The sequence below is a fragment of the Hylobates moloch genome, unplaced genomic scaffold, assembly GCF_009828535.3.
Source record: "Hylobates moloch isolate HMO894 unplaced genomic scaffold, HMol_V3 SCAFFOLD_14, whole genome shotgun sequence".
Taxonomy (NCBI): domain Eukaryota; kingdom Metazoa; phylum Chordata; class Mammalia; order Primates; family Hylobatidae; genus Hylobates; species Hylobates moloch.
In genome coordinates, this window is record NW_026652289.1 from 68,322,837 (window position 1) to 68,336,136 (window position 13,300).

The following is a 13,300-nucleotide window of genomic DNA, read 5'->3' on the forward strand; positions in this document are numbered from 1 at the left end:
GTGTGTGAGGTGTGCCTGTGTGCTGTGTGTGTGTGAGGTGTGCATGTGTGCCGTGGTGTGAGGTGTGCATCTGTGGTGTGTGTGAGCATGGTATATGTGAGTGTAGTGTACGTATGTGTGGTACATGTGAGCATACGGTGTGCATGTGTGGTATATGTATGTGTGTATGTGTGGTGTGTGTGTGCCTGTGTTACCATTTAAGATGGTAGCAGCTATTGGCATTAAAAAGGACCTGCTATTCTGAGCTCTGGCTGTGACAGTAAGCTGTGCCCACAGCAGCTGTTAGCAATCAGAGTGCGTTTCCATCCGATGTGAAATGTGCTGCCACCACTTGTGAAATGGATTTCAAAACCTTGCCGTATTGAAGTACCAAAGTGTGTGAATGGTATACTTTTACTGCAAATTAGAAAGATTCACTTACTGCAGTGATAATGTCACACTCACTCACTCAAGCTATCTTAAATGACAGAGACACACACTGCCAAACAGTGGATAGCTGATAGCAGTATTTTCAGGACAGTCATAGAATGTCATCTGAAATGTTTGTCTCTGCAGGCAAAAGAAGCACCTTGGACTACAGGAGCAGAAACTGAAAATGGAATAGGAAGGACAGTGGTGCGGGCCTCATTTTGATAACTTTACATGGCTGTTGTGTTCTTACTTTGCCTCTAGTGCATGACTTACATAAGAATAAGTGGCTTCAAGATAAACACACAGGCTATACATTTCGTTTTCTTGGGGAAAAAATGACATTTATGAGGTGTTATAGTGTGTGCATTGATGGTCAGATGTCAGACCTTCTTAAAATAAATCTGACCATCTCTTAGCTTGGTCCAGAGCATTTCTTCTCCTTATGTCTCACAACTACTTAAATCCCCAAGGCTCTGCTGCCTCTTTCTGTATTTCCCTTTCCTACTAAGAAATAGCCACCAGCTCCTGCTGCTTCCCCTTTGGGAATAGGCACAGAAATAACTGTGCTTCAGCTATCCACAAATATTGCTATCCATTCTCCATATCCAGGTTGAGCTTATATGTTGTAATTAAGAATGGAAAGGTTTCTTTAATCAGCAAGTTTAAAGACCATGCATTTAGAGAAAGTCAGAAACAAGTCCTCGGGTTGTTTGGTCATTAGTATGCCTGGCTGAACTGGTTGTCTTAGAAAAGCATTACAAAAGAGAATTTTTTGACATACCATTGAGCCACAATTCAGAAATACATTTGTGATGTATTTGAAAGGCTTAGAACTTGCCATATTTTTTGTTTAGATGTTAATGACCATGTCCTGGAAATTGGAGGTGAAGGAACTAGTTGAATTTCTAGGAGTTGGTCACTAATTCTTCAAGATCTTACAATGTTAAAGTGGTTAATAAGTTATTTCCAGTCTTTTACCATGAATCCAGTTTATTTAGTTGGGGAATATTTCTTGAGTGACATCTATGCAATGAGCAGTAGCAGATCTTCAGAATGCCATCAGAGCTCATGGAAAGAAATGATGGGTTCCTTTACCTGGTAAGCTTTTATGACTTAATCTGGATTGTTATTTTGACCCATTTCTGCACATCTTACTTCATGCAGCTGGGTTTTGTGACCGCACAGTTATGGGGGGGGGGTCATGGAAATTGTGCAGGTGGAATTAGTAATCAATGGTTGTTAAGAATTTGTGGGGTTATGTGAAATTTGGTGTGAAGATAAGACAGCTGGAAAGTGGAGTGGTTTTCTCATAGGCTTAGGTGTGAGAATGTTGGGGGTAATTGGGTAAAGTAAGATTGTTTCATAAAACGCAGTAAGTGTAATTCTGATGTTTTTGGTTGAGCAGAAACTAGATCACCAGATTTGGTTTGGTTCTAAAGATGTTCTTTTCTGTTGTGAAAAACAGACCCTGAGCAATGAAAGCAAAGAGTTGACCCCAGTGCTCTCAGCTGTAAGGAAGATTTCACCTAAATGTGCGTAATTGTTCCTGTTAAGGAGAAAAAAAGGAATTGGTATCTAGAGTGAGGTTGATCGCAAGAAAAGATGTATGCAGTTCTGTGAGTCAGATGACTTTTTTTGTCTAGTATTATCCAGAATTATGTAAGGGACACCATTGTTGGAAACAACGTTATTAGGAATTTCCCTTGAGCACTGTCTAATCACTTAGCAAAATAAATGGGTTCTCTTTCCTGCTGATAAGAAATGACATTTAACCGACCCCGAGAGATTCTAGAGAAAGAGGACTTTTGTTAAATGTTACTGATCCCAGGGTCCTAGAAAATCTTCAAGGACTTTATATTTTAAAATGTAGTTAATTCTAGAATCTTAGAGGGACCTTATGCCAACTGAGAACCATTGGTTAAATAGCCAGTTACCTTTATCTTAGCCCTTGATATCACATAACCCCACAAATCCTTAACAACAAATACGTTCTGTTGTTTGCAAAGGCAAAAGAGAGGAAAAACAAAAAAGAAAAAAAAGGATTGTATTGCTGATCATGGTGGCATCATTTATTGGGTGAGAACTTACTTAGTATATGACCCACTAGATGAGTAGGATGAAGTATTAGGAAGCTTATTCTCTTGCTGTTCAGGTCTTTCACTCAAGGTTTAAATTAGTTACCAGGTAGATACCAAAAAAGGTAAAGAGTCAGTTGCCTTAAAGTTAAACAGTTTGTGCATTACTATGTGATAGGAGAATTCTAGAGAGAACTGGATCTAAAAATCAAAGCCACCCACTGTTCTTCTATATGAAAAATCTGTTTCCTCTCTGATTTGACAGAATTTCCCTGTCTAGGGATAAACGTGCTCATTTGGATTTGGCTTTTAGCAGAGATACATATGCATCAGGGAATGTGAGTCAGTTTCTCTAGAAAGCTTAATCTAGTAGGGATGGAAACATATTACAAAGGATTAATATTCAGTTCCCATTGTCAGAACCACCTGCATATTCACAGAAAGCCATATGAGAAGATGTGCCTGGCTTCCTTATTCTTCAGAGATTTCCTGCACACACAGCTCAGCTTTCTCTGAATTCAGATGGGGGGCATTCTGGCCCAGCATTTTAACTCTTACACACCTAAGTCTTTAAAAGACTGAAGAAAAATCGTCAAAGTTCCAAAACTTCAATTTTGTCTTATTTTAAATTTAGTTCACAAATGTTTGATCTCTTGATGGTTTGAGGTGTGTGTGTGTGTGTGTGTGTGTGTGTGTGCATTTGGTAGGTATACTTAACACTTTTTATTGAAAAATGGTTTTTTTAAAGCCATTAAGTTTTCCGGAGAAATTACAATCCAGTTGAAGTTTTTGAGAAGTGGCTTATTTAGTAAGGTGCAGAACATTTTTTTTAATGGCTATAATTTGATAGAGTCATTTGAGTCAGATGTCAACTTAATAAGGCTGGGATGTCAGAGGGTGACATATATGTTTATTATGTTAACAAGTGGGAATCGTGCCATTTCCATGATGCCCCGGCAAGACTGTACAAGCCCTAGATAAAGCTAGGTCAAGGACTTTGCATAGAGAGGCGACTTCTCCATATAAGTGCTCTTTTTCTTCTAAGTTGTGAATAAGATAGTAACATCTGGACCCATCAGTCCCTCGGGAAAGCATCTTGGAAACCAATGATTAAAAAAAATTTAAGTAAGTCTAGCTAGCAGATGAGAATTATGGTACTGTGTAATTTTTATTCTCCTTGTGGCATAGCTGGATATGGGTAATAGGACACAGCGTCACAATCTTTGCCAAGAATGATATGGCAAGCTTCCTGAAGCTTCTCATTTATATAGGTTTTTCATCTTCAAAGAGTTTTGTGAGCACTCATTTACCACCACCTGCCTGGGAGGTAAGAATTATTTCCATTTTATGGATGGAGGAAGTGGAGGTGTAAGTAAGTGACTTGCTTGAGGCCACCCAGGGAGTTCAGTCTCAGAGGGAGACCTGGAAGGGCCAACTCCACCTCTTAGCTGAACTCACTCCCAGTGCTTTCTTTTTGGTGTCATGTCCTCCTAAGAGCCCCAGATCAGTGATGGCATAAATCTAAACACATCAAATAATCCTGAATAGGAAAGAGACACCAAGTCTATCTTTTTTGTGGCTATTTCTACATCAAAACCCTGGGAAATCTGGACATAGAGAAGAAGCCATTTAACCCTCTTGAGGCTCATTTTCCGTATCTGTAAAATGGGGATGATAATACCTGTCTGCCTCCTTTAGGGATGTTGAAAGCACCAAAATCAAAGCAAGCTAACAAGGATAAAAACTTCTTTGAAAACTATATAGAATTCTGCAAAAACTCAGGCATTACTATTGTTGCCAAAAATGACTGCGAGACTGCTTACTGAAGGAGTAGAGCTTTCTAATTGGAGATCTAATTGTTTTGGTGATGTTCAGCAAGGACGAAATACTGTCGTGAAAGAATCCAAAATCAAGAAAAGAAAATAATATACTAGGGAAACATATTAGTGTTATATTTCAAATATACTTAGCAGACCAGGTGGCCAAACAAGTTCATCGTTAGTTTGCAGAGGATGCAGCTATAACTCGGCTCTCCTCATCCCTGATGGCCATTGAACATGCCTGTGCTATGGAACACACCCATACTCTATTCCAAGCCACAGGTCCAGGTCGATGGTCTGTTCCCCTTCCACCTGGAGATGTAATGAGAGCTCTCTGCAAACCCTTATGGGGTCCTGGGGCCTCCCACGGCAGTAGAGAGAAAGCATGTTGCTCGCTGAACTGTCCACTCCTAGCACTATAAAGAAGGGGCACTACCCCTGGAAGGAGGGTTTGAAAAAAGGGAGCTTGTCTGGGCAGACAGATTGAAGAAAGGTTTCCTCTCTCCAGGCTGTTGCAGTCACTCTGCAGCAAGGCTCACAGCCAGGTGCATTTCAGCCTCTACTTTTGACCCCTCAGCTAGGCCGCACTGGGCAGAGCACAACCTGCATGACCATCTTTAGAAGCCCTGAAACAAGGGGGCCACAAAATTCTAGAAGCCTGGCGCTCCTGAAGTCCCTCCAGGGAATAAGGTGAAGACTCTGCAGCTCTCCCCCAGCTAACCTTGACACGCAAGCCAGGCCGCCATTCAGGCAGCTGCAGAAGCCTTTAATACCCTGGCAGTTTTAAACAGGGGATAAAATAAAGTGACTAATCCATAAAGGACTCAAGCCATTTTACTGAAAATAAAATCAAATGCCTTAGGGTTTTTCTTTTTAATCTTTATTGGTTTTTCTGCTTAGAAAAGTAATACATGCTGGTTGTAAAAAATTCAAACATTAGAGAAATATGTAACAAACATAGCAAGTGAAAAGTCCTCCATATTCTCTGCACTTCAGAAAAAAACACCATCAACAGATCTGTGTAAAAGATAGGCTTTTTAAAGCACTAGTTTTTGACCATTTTTGCAAGACACACAAAATTGGTTGACATTCATAAGCATGACAGACATGTTCTCATAGGTGTACCCAAGGTTCGGCCATTGGCCGTTTCCTGGCAAGCCAGCAGTAACCCCACCCCATTCAGTCCAATTCAAGACAATATTTGGTTGTGCAATTGAGCTAGCATGAACGATATTATTGGGGTAACCTTGGGTCTATATTAGTTTAGTTTTTATGTGAACCAACAAAAAACTTTAATTTTGTAAAACTTTTATTAGTAACCAATTCCCTGTGACACTCCTGCAACTTATTGCAACATACCACTGTGTTGTGGCAAACAGTTAAGCAGCAATGTTGTGAAGGATTGCTGTGGTAGCTGGTAGGAACTGCTTGTCATATTATTTGGAGGATAAGCAGCTTTTCTCTATCCCCACCTCGGAAAGAGCTTAAAGTCTGGAGGAAAGAATTTCATTTCACTATAAGGCAGGATTTCTTATCAACAACAACAATAATAATAACTACTATTTATTGAGTGCCAACTATTTCTACAAACTATGTGATGGGCATATATAGAGAATACATATATAAAATGCTCATACAGATATCATATATATGGTACGTGATTTATGTATCACATCCTTGAATCTTCAAGTATGAAACTTGAGGCTCAGAGAGGTTAAGTAATCTGCCCGGCCTTAAGAACTGTCAAACGTTGGCATTGGTCATTTTAGGGTTAAAATTCTAACCAGAATTTTGTGAAACTGAGATCAATGGCCTAGAAGGTTGATGGTTATTTTTAGTTATAAACTAAGCGGATAACTCCCAGCAAGAGATGTTGACATCAATTCCTGAGTACCGTGTTAAGTTTAAACAAACTACTTAGGGGATGTCTTTTGAGCCCCGGTTAGTGATTGCTTAACAAGAGTGCAATGATGACGATGACAATGATGACAGTAACAATTAAGTAGTGATGCCTACCGCATAGGGTATTGGAGAAGTGAGTGAGATATAATGCATGACACATTATTAGCACAAATACATGTAGATATTATAAATTAGATTATTATTGAGAGATCACTACTCACCCACAGAATGAAGTACTGGGTGCCTGTCATACAATTTTTTTTAATTCTTTGGGAGAATGGGCATTGTTCTCTGGACAATGATATCTCCTAAGATAGGTCCTGAGGAATAAATGTCATCTTAAGAATGCTAGTGCCCAAGTTCTTTTTCCTTTTATAATTAAAAATTCAAAGCAAACTTCTTCTAGAAGTGCAGTGCTAAATGACAGCCTAGCCCCAAGGACCACTTGGTTAATTAGCACCCTTGCATTCAGGATTTCCTGATGCCCGCTGCCACTTGTTGTCAGCTCCTTGAAACGGCATTTGCCTCTGCAGGTGTGGAGAGCCTGCTTGAATTACATAGGGTGCATGAGAGAGCAAATTATTTAGGCAATAGAGCTGAAAATATGGGCAAATTAGAATTTTTCATAGCAAGATTGTTCATTGTGAAGCCAATTCATGATTATATGTGCGCATCTTGCTCCAGATATTCCACTACACAATAAACTTCTTTGCTGGGATGAATATGTATGTGGGCTAATTTAATCAATATACTTGTGAACGTTGACAGTAGTGCTGTCTGACAGAACTCATCCTTTGAAATGCTGGCTGAGTTAATGTGTGCAGTATATATATATGGGCCAAGATTCATAATTTGTGTTAAAAGGAGATTGTTTTGAGAAGATAACCACACTACCTGGTGGGAAACTGAAAAGCCTACATGATGAAAGGCAAAGGGCAAAGGAATTTTTGTCTTCCTCCTCCTTGTTGGACTGAAAACTCAAATTCACAAAACTAAACTGCCTCCTTTTGAAAAATTTGCAAGGCATTGACTGCGGTTTTTTCTCATGGATTCATTTAAATTCTGGAAATTGAGTAAAATGGGGGATGGGGAGGGCTTTTGTGCATCGCTGGGTTAAATGAAGGGCTGAGCAAGTGCCCTGCTCTAATCTGCAAATGCTCGCTTTCTGGGAATATCAACACGTGTGATCAGATCACATTCAGAGGGTTTGCTTTTGGAGTAGGAGGATTTTAGCCATTTCCTAAAGTGCCTTTGCAACTGAAATTGTCATCTGAGATAAGAGAACCAAGCAGGAGGGAGCCTAGGAGAATAGTTTAGCCAATCAGAATACCTCAACTTGCTATCCAGAAACCCTTCTACCACCTTACCGTGAGATTCCCGGTGAAGCCTGTTTCAATTAAATCTGGTTCTTTAGCCCACTGGAACTAAGCACAGACACCATGGGGACAAAGATCTAAGTGAATGGCCCCCCTGTCTGGAAATACAAGTGAATCTACACTGAGTCCATTTATCCTAAGCGTCTTGGCCTCCACAGATCTCGTGACTGTCTCCGCTCAAATATCCTCCAGATCTGAAAACCCCTGCGAGCTGAAGCCTGACTCAGGCCATCAGTCCTGTGTCACAGTGGCACCAAACTCTGGGGTCTGTACTACAACTGCTCCCCACCTGCACCCCTACCCTCACCCCTACCAGGACATGAGCCATACCAAGGGTGGAAGTGCTGGGGCCAGTATGGTACTCCCAAGGCCACCCCCATCATGAGCAGACCTCCATGCCAGGCAGGCATCTTGGTCACAGCCTTAAACATCGTTACTTCACTTCTAATTAGTAATCCACTGTGAGTCCAGGCCAACTGGACAGGAATACTGCATATCATTTTCAGTTTGTCCAGATGCAGTTCTACTCAGTGTTCTCAATAGGCCCTGCCCAGGGCCTTCATAAATTCTTGTAAAGGACTAAATAAACATGCTTGATCTCCCTCATTGTTAAGATGGAATGAAGATAACTCTTGAAAGGCCCAAGTTTAGCGTCAGGTAGTTTTGATGCTGACTTAAATGCTAGGAGCTAAAGAGGTCTGTTCATCCCTAATTTCTGTCATTACACGTTGAGGTGAGACATGGACAGAAGCAGCTCCAAGTAGGTCTTCTTCATTTCATGTATAAATTCTGTTTAATAGGTGGTTCACGGACTTTATGTTGCCTAATTATTGTATTCCTAGGAATCAGGGTAGGGAGGCTGGTTCTCATTCTAGCCTACTCAATTCATGTAGGGAAAAGCAGGCAATAACTCTCAGCTGATAGCACCTTTCAGCATTTCTCTACTTCCACTTGGCTTTTGCACGTCTCTGAAAAATGTTAGGCGTAACTCGCTTTCTCTAGAGTTGCAGATCTGTGGCACAAACCTTTGCCTTGACTGTATTAAACAAACATGTTGGAAGGACTGTGCAGTATGAGACATTATTAGACTTCATATTTCATAAAGAATTTTTCTTGAAGAAATCAAGCCAAGTGTTAACATGAGGCAGACTTGCAAATGACAACTTTTGTTGAATGCAACCTTAAACATATTAACTTGCTTAAGTTGCTTAACTCAAACTATACCTATTAGTGTCCAAAGTCACCATTATTGAGGTATTAGAAAGCCTCCAGAGTATAGAAAATACACTGGATGTGAGATTTGGAACAATCTCTAAATTTGGACAGCAAAGAAACTCAGTGTGCAAGCACTAAAAAAATGATGGATAGCTTTTAGAATAGCTTGCACTCCCTAAAAGTCACCATCTAACTCCCTAAAAGTCACCATCTAACTTGTATTAGGCCCTGAGAAAGGGAGTTAGCAGTACACATGGTTTATAATGAGGTTAAATCCAATAGTTTCATGTGTGCTCTAAATATTGAATGCAACATCACCTTAAATCCAAAGTAAGTGGTTGTGAAATCATCCCAGGATATGGGATTACATTAGAAGAAAGAGTGGGCTGTGTGTCTACGTGTGGTACTTACACTATGTGACATATTCTTTGGACAAAGAAATTACTCTGTGTAAGGTCTGGGGCTAGGTAAGGGCTATATAGAAATGAAATAGACTTGGGCACTTGCAGTTGTGTTTGTGTGTGTAACTCAGTAGGTAATCTAATATGATACCCAGTAGCGAAAACCATGGAAAATGAATTTAGCGTAATGACACATTCCAGGTAAACTTGGTGACTGTTCCCATCCTGTCTATACAGCTCAACATTGGTCTTTATTTCACATATAAATTCTATTTAGTAATTAATTGATCTAAGGATTTTCTTTTGCCTAATTATTCCTTATTTTTTATCCTTAATTATGCTCTTTTTAACTTTGAGATATAATGTGTTTGCTTAGAAATGTGCTTTGCCTTATTTGAGAACTTTGGTGTGATACATGTTATTTGCGGGTCTTCCAGCATGAGGCATCTTTAAGTAATCAGTTGGGTAGAAACACATGCCCTCTGTACCAGGAACTAAATTTCCAATGTAAAGAACTCAGAAGCAACACATCCTATTTGTCAGGGTTCATCATTATTAAATTCAAACAGGATATTACCTCTATGGTTGAAAGGTTCTGATTGTACACAAATGGACTAATTTTTAACACATGGCAACTGCGTTAATTTTTAAAAAGATAAGGAATTCTTACCATCATATGTAACTTATTAATATTTTGAATTGAATCATTTTCCTAACTAGACCTGACTTTTTAGAGTGTATTTTTCTCTAGCAGTCAAGCTATAATGCTCAACCAAGACAGATTTATGATCTTTTAAAAATAATGATAGAAAATGAGATTGGAGGAAACATTTCAGTATCTGCTTTGCTCTGAGGCCTAAACTGCGGAACTCTCCAGTTCTTGAAAGCTTTGAAATGCTGATTCCAGTCTTCTTGTGGGTTCTTAAACACCTTCTCAAATGACCCATTTTAATAACCCGAAAGCTATTATATAACAAGCAGCCATAATTTAGTCCAGGGCTCTAGGGGGACCCTCACAGTTCAGCAATGAATAGTTAATGCAGTATAATGTTTAGCAGGTTATTAGTTTTCACTATACAAATGCTGATCAGGGAACGCTTTTATAAGGTGTTTAAAAGAAAATGTAATTAACTGGTTGCGTGCTTCTGTTGCAGCTCAAATTGAAATTATTCCATGCAAGATCTGTGGAGACAAATCATCAGGAATCCATTATGGTGTCATTACATGTGAAGGCTGCAAGGTAAGCCTTTTTAATGGTTGTTGTTTCTATTAATGTTAGAATGTATCTTCGTGATTTTTATGTCTCCACTTATGTCTTAAAATTCAACTCCTTAGAATTTTGAATGATAAGAAATGACAGGATAGAAGAAATATTTTGGTGTTAAATTAAAATTAAGGAAGTTATATATATTTTTACTCCTTCCTTCAAAATAATAGGAGACTACAAAAAGGTATTTGAGCATTGCTTGTTTATCACTTTCAACCCCAGAGTTGAACTCATGAGCAATCTCTGTGGCAATCTTTTTTAAAAAAGAGCTAACTCCAGACTTCTACAATGTCCTTGTCATAAGCTTGTAAAATGATATCTCCAGTAAGTTTAATTGGAATGTCATTGAGTCTTATTTTTAGCACACATATGTTAACACATCTGGCAAAATTGTGGGAAAGCTATCAGGAAGACCTGAGTTCCAGTCCTACTGCCTCCACTCGTCCATATTGTTTTGAATGTGTCTTAATCTCTTTGTCACTCAGTTGCTTCATTTTTAAAGCGGGTATGACACCTGATCTTCCTGTTTAGGACTATTCCAAGAATAGAAGGAGAATCTGTACATAAAAAAGTCCTTACAAACGGAAAAGTGTAGAAGGAGAATCTGTACATAAAAAAGTCCTTACAAACGGAAAAGTGCTATTTAACTCTAAATATTATCAGTATTATTTCTGCTATGACTATTTTATTATTTCTGACCTTGATCATGGGGCAATGTATACAGCACATGCATAATGTGCAGATGGGAAATAGAGATGTTTATCCCAATAATTCAAGACCCCCCAAGCCCAGATTACCTCTATTATTCAAATCTCAATTTATTAAGATTTAAATCCTCATGCTTATATTGGAAGGGCCTCGAGACAGCTTACAGGATAAAACAGTGCAAAATAAACAGGAGAGAAGCTATTTAAACATGCAGGAGGCCTCTGAGACAGCCGATTGCTACAACCAGGCCTGAATCAGCCCTAAGGCTTTTTGAGGCTGAGGCAAAAAATAAAATCCACGAATTTGGTTACCTTTCCTTTCGTGAAATTAGAAAATACAATGTTGTAAAATACAAAATCACCTACAGACACAAATGACTACTAAGAGACTTCAAGGAAATTAACCTCATAATTTCCTTAATTCTTCATTTTACTGTTAGTCATGGTAACATTTGCTAATTTGTACACGTACAGATGCTTCATGTTGATCCCATCTTAGCAAAGCTTGAGATTTCTGCATACTACGGAACCATCTATGCCCCTTACTTCCAAAATCTGCCCTCCCTCAAAATTAGTTGACTAATTAAATAAATTAAGCAAAATGAGAGGCCGGGTATAGTGGTGTGTACCTGTAGTCCCAGCTACTCAGGGAAGACTGATGCAGGTTTATCACTTGAGTCCAGGAGTTCAAGGTTACAGTGAGCTATGATCACACCACTGGACTCCAGCCTGGGCAATGGAGTGAGACCCTCTCTCCAAAAAAGTAAATAAAAATAATGAAAAACAAAACAAAATGAAATAATCTGTCTGGTCTATGCCATCCCAGGTTATAAGGTGAAAGTGATCTGCCTGTGGCCACTGTCATCGCATTGATTTTTGGAGCTGGTTTGTCTGACGTGGCCAGGTAGCCATTGCCTTTCACCCTCACCCTGTCTTGTGTTCTGCCTCCCAAATCTGTGTCCCTGGTAGACATGCCATGGCCTTTCTCAGTAGAGGGTTTATAGACTGCAGTGCTTGCCTGCTGGGAGTTCCAGTGCTTTTTGTGCACTGCATATCACCTGGGTGTCTTCTTAAATGGACAGGGTTCTAGGCAGCATCCCGGATGCCAGTTCACTATTTGTCCCTTCATTCTGCCCAAAAAACTGATGGCTTCCTCTGAATCTGTCAGTAAGGCAAGTGATTACCTAGGAATTGACAGAAGTGATTATCTAGGAATGGAGTCTGGGGAAAGGACAAGGTGGGGGTAGGGGCTACTTCCTGTGAAATACCCCAACAATTTGGAAGATGCTATTGAGTAAAACCTAAGTTGATTGAGTACCACGGCACAAACAATGTGAATTTTCTTTTTACTCTTAGTATTTATCATGACAAAAATAAAAGCAATAAGAAAACAAAAGGTATCTATTATTCCAAAGTTGTCATTTTTCTAGATTCCCTTCCAGATCTTGTCTGCATACCTCCTCAGTGCCAAAGTGGTTTTCAGTTATCTGTGGCTGTTCCCCTTCTCTGTTGACTTTATCCAATGAAAACCACAAAATAAATAAAACATAATTTTATTAACAGATTGGGCCTATGCCTAGCCAGGGACTTGAACAATGTTATATGCTTATATTTGATACATATACTCTTTCTTTGTTTTCCATTATAATTTCTCTCTGCTATAACTAACACTTTTATTCCGAGTTAGAAAAATAGAAGTCAAAAGACTTCTATTTTTGCCATTTTATGTTAATTATTTATCATGTTCTAACCAGGTAAAGGTGGTTCTATCATGATCAATTGTAAATAACTTTGCTGTGATAGTGTAATTAAACATAAGAAAAATTTCACATTAGACATATCAAATACATATCTAATGAGAGAAAAAAGGTGATCAGTCATCTTCTGAGCTAATCATTTTATGAATGTATTTTAAATTGCATTTTTAAATTAACAAGCTGACACCATAAGAAACTAGAGGACCTGTGTAATTGCTGAAATAATTATTTTGGCACATAGTTGCTAAGCATTGCACATGAACAGCAAAAATGATAGAAGCTTTAGTAGCACTTCCTGTCATTTCTGGCCATTCCTAGCTCATCCTCTCCCCAACCCCTTTGCTGTCTGTAGAGAGACAGCAGGTGCCA

General features: G+C 39.1%; 1 protein-coding gene and 1 long non-coding RNA gene across 3 annotated transcripts in view; one reads left to right on the forward strand and one right to left on the reverse strand.

The window, feature by feature from the left end:
• The window catches only part of RORA (RAR related orphan receptor A), a 729,290-nt gene that overhangs the window by 684,800 nt on the left and 31,190 nt on the right, over positions 1-13,300 (forward strand). For both annotated transcript variants that reach the window (XM_032175265.2, XM_032175266.2), the window contains one exon: positions 10,355-10,440. In XM_032175265.2, the coding sequence (XP_032031156.1) occupies positions 10,355-10,440 (86 nt within the window). The remainder of the gene's footprint in view (positions 1-10,354; positions 10,441-13,300) is intronic.
• The window catches only part of LOC131381116 (uncharacterized), a 94,304-nt gene that overhangs the window by 41,109 nt on the left and 39,895 nt on the right, over positions 1-13,300 (reverse strand). The window lies entirely within an intron of this gene.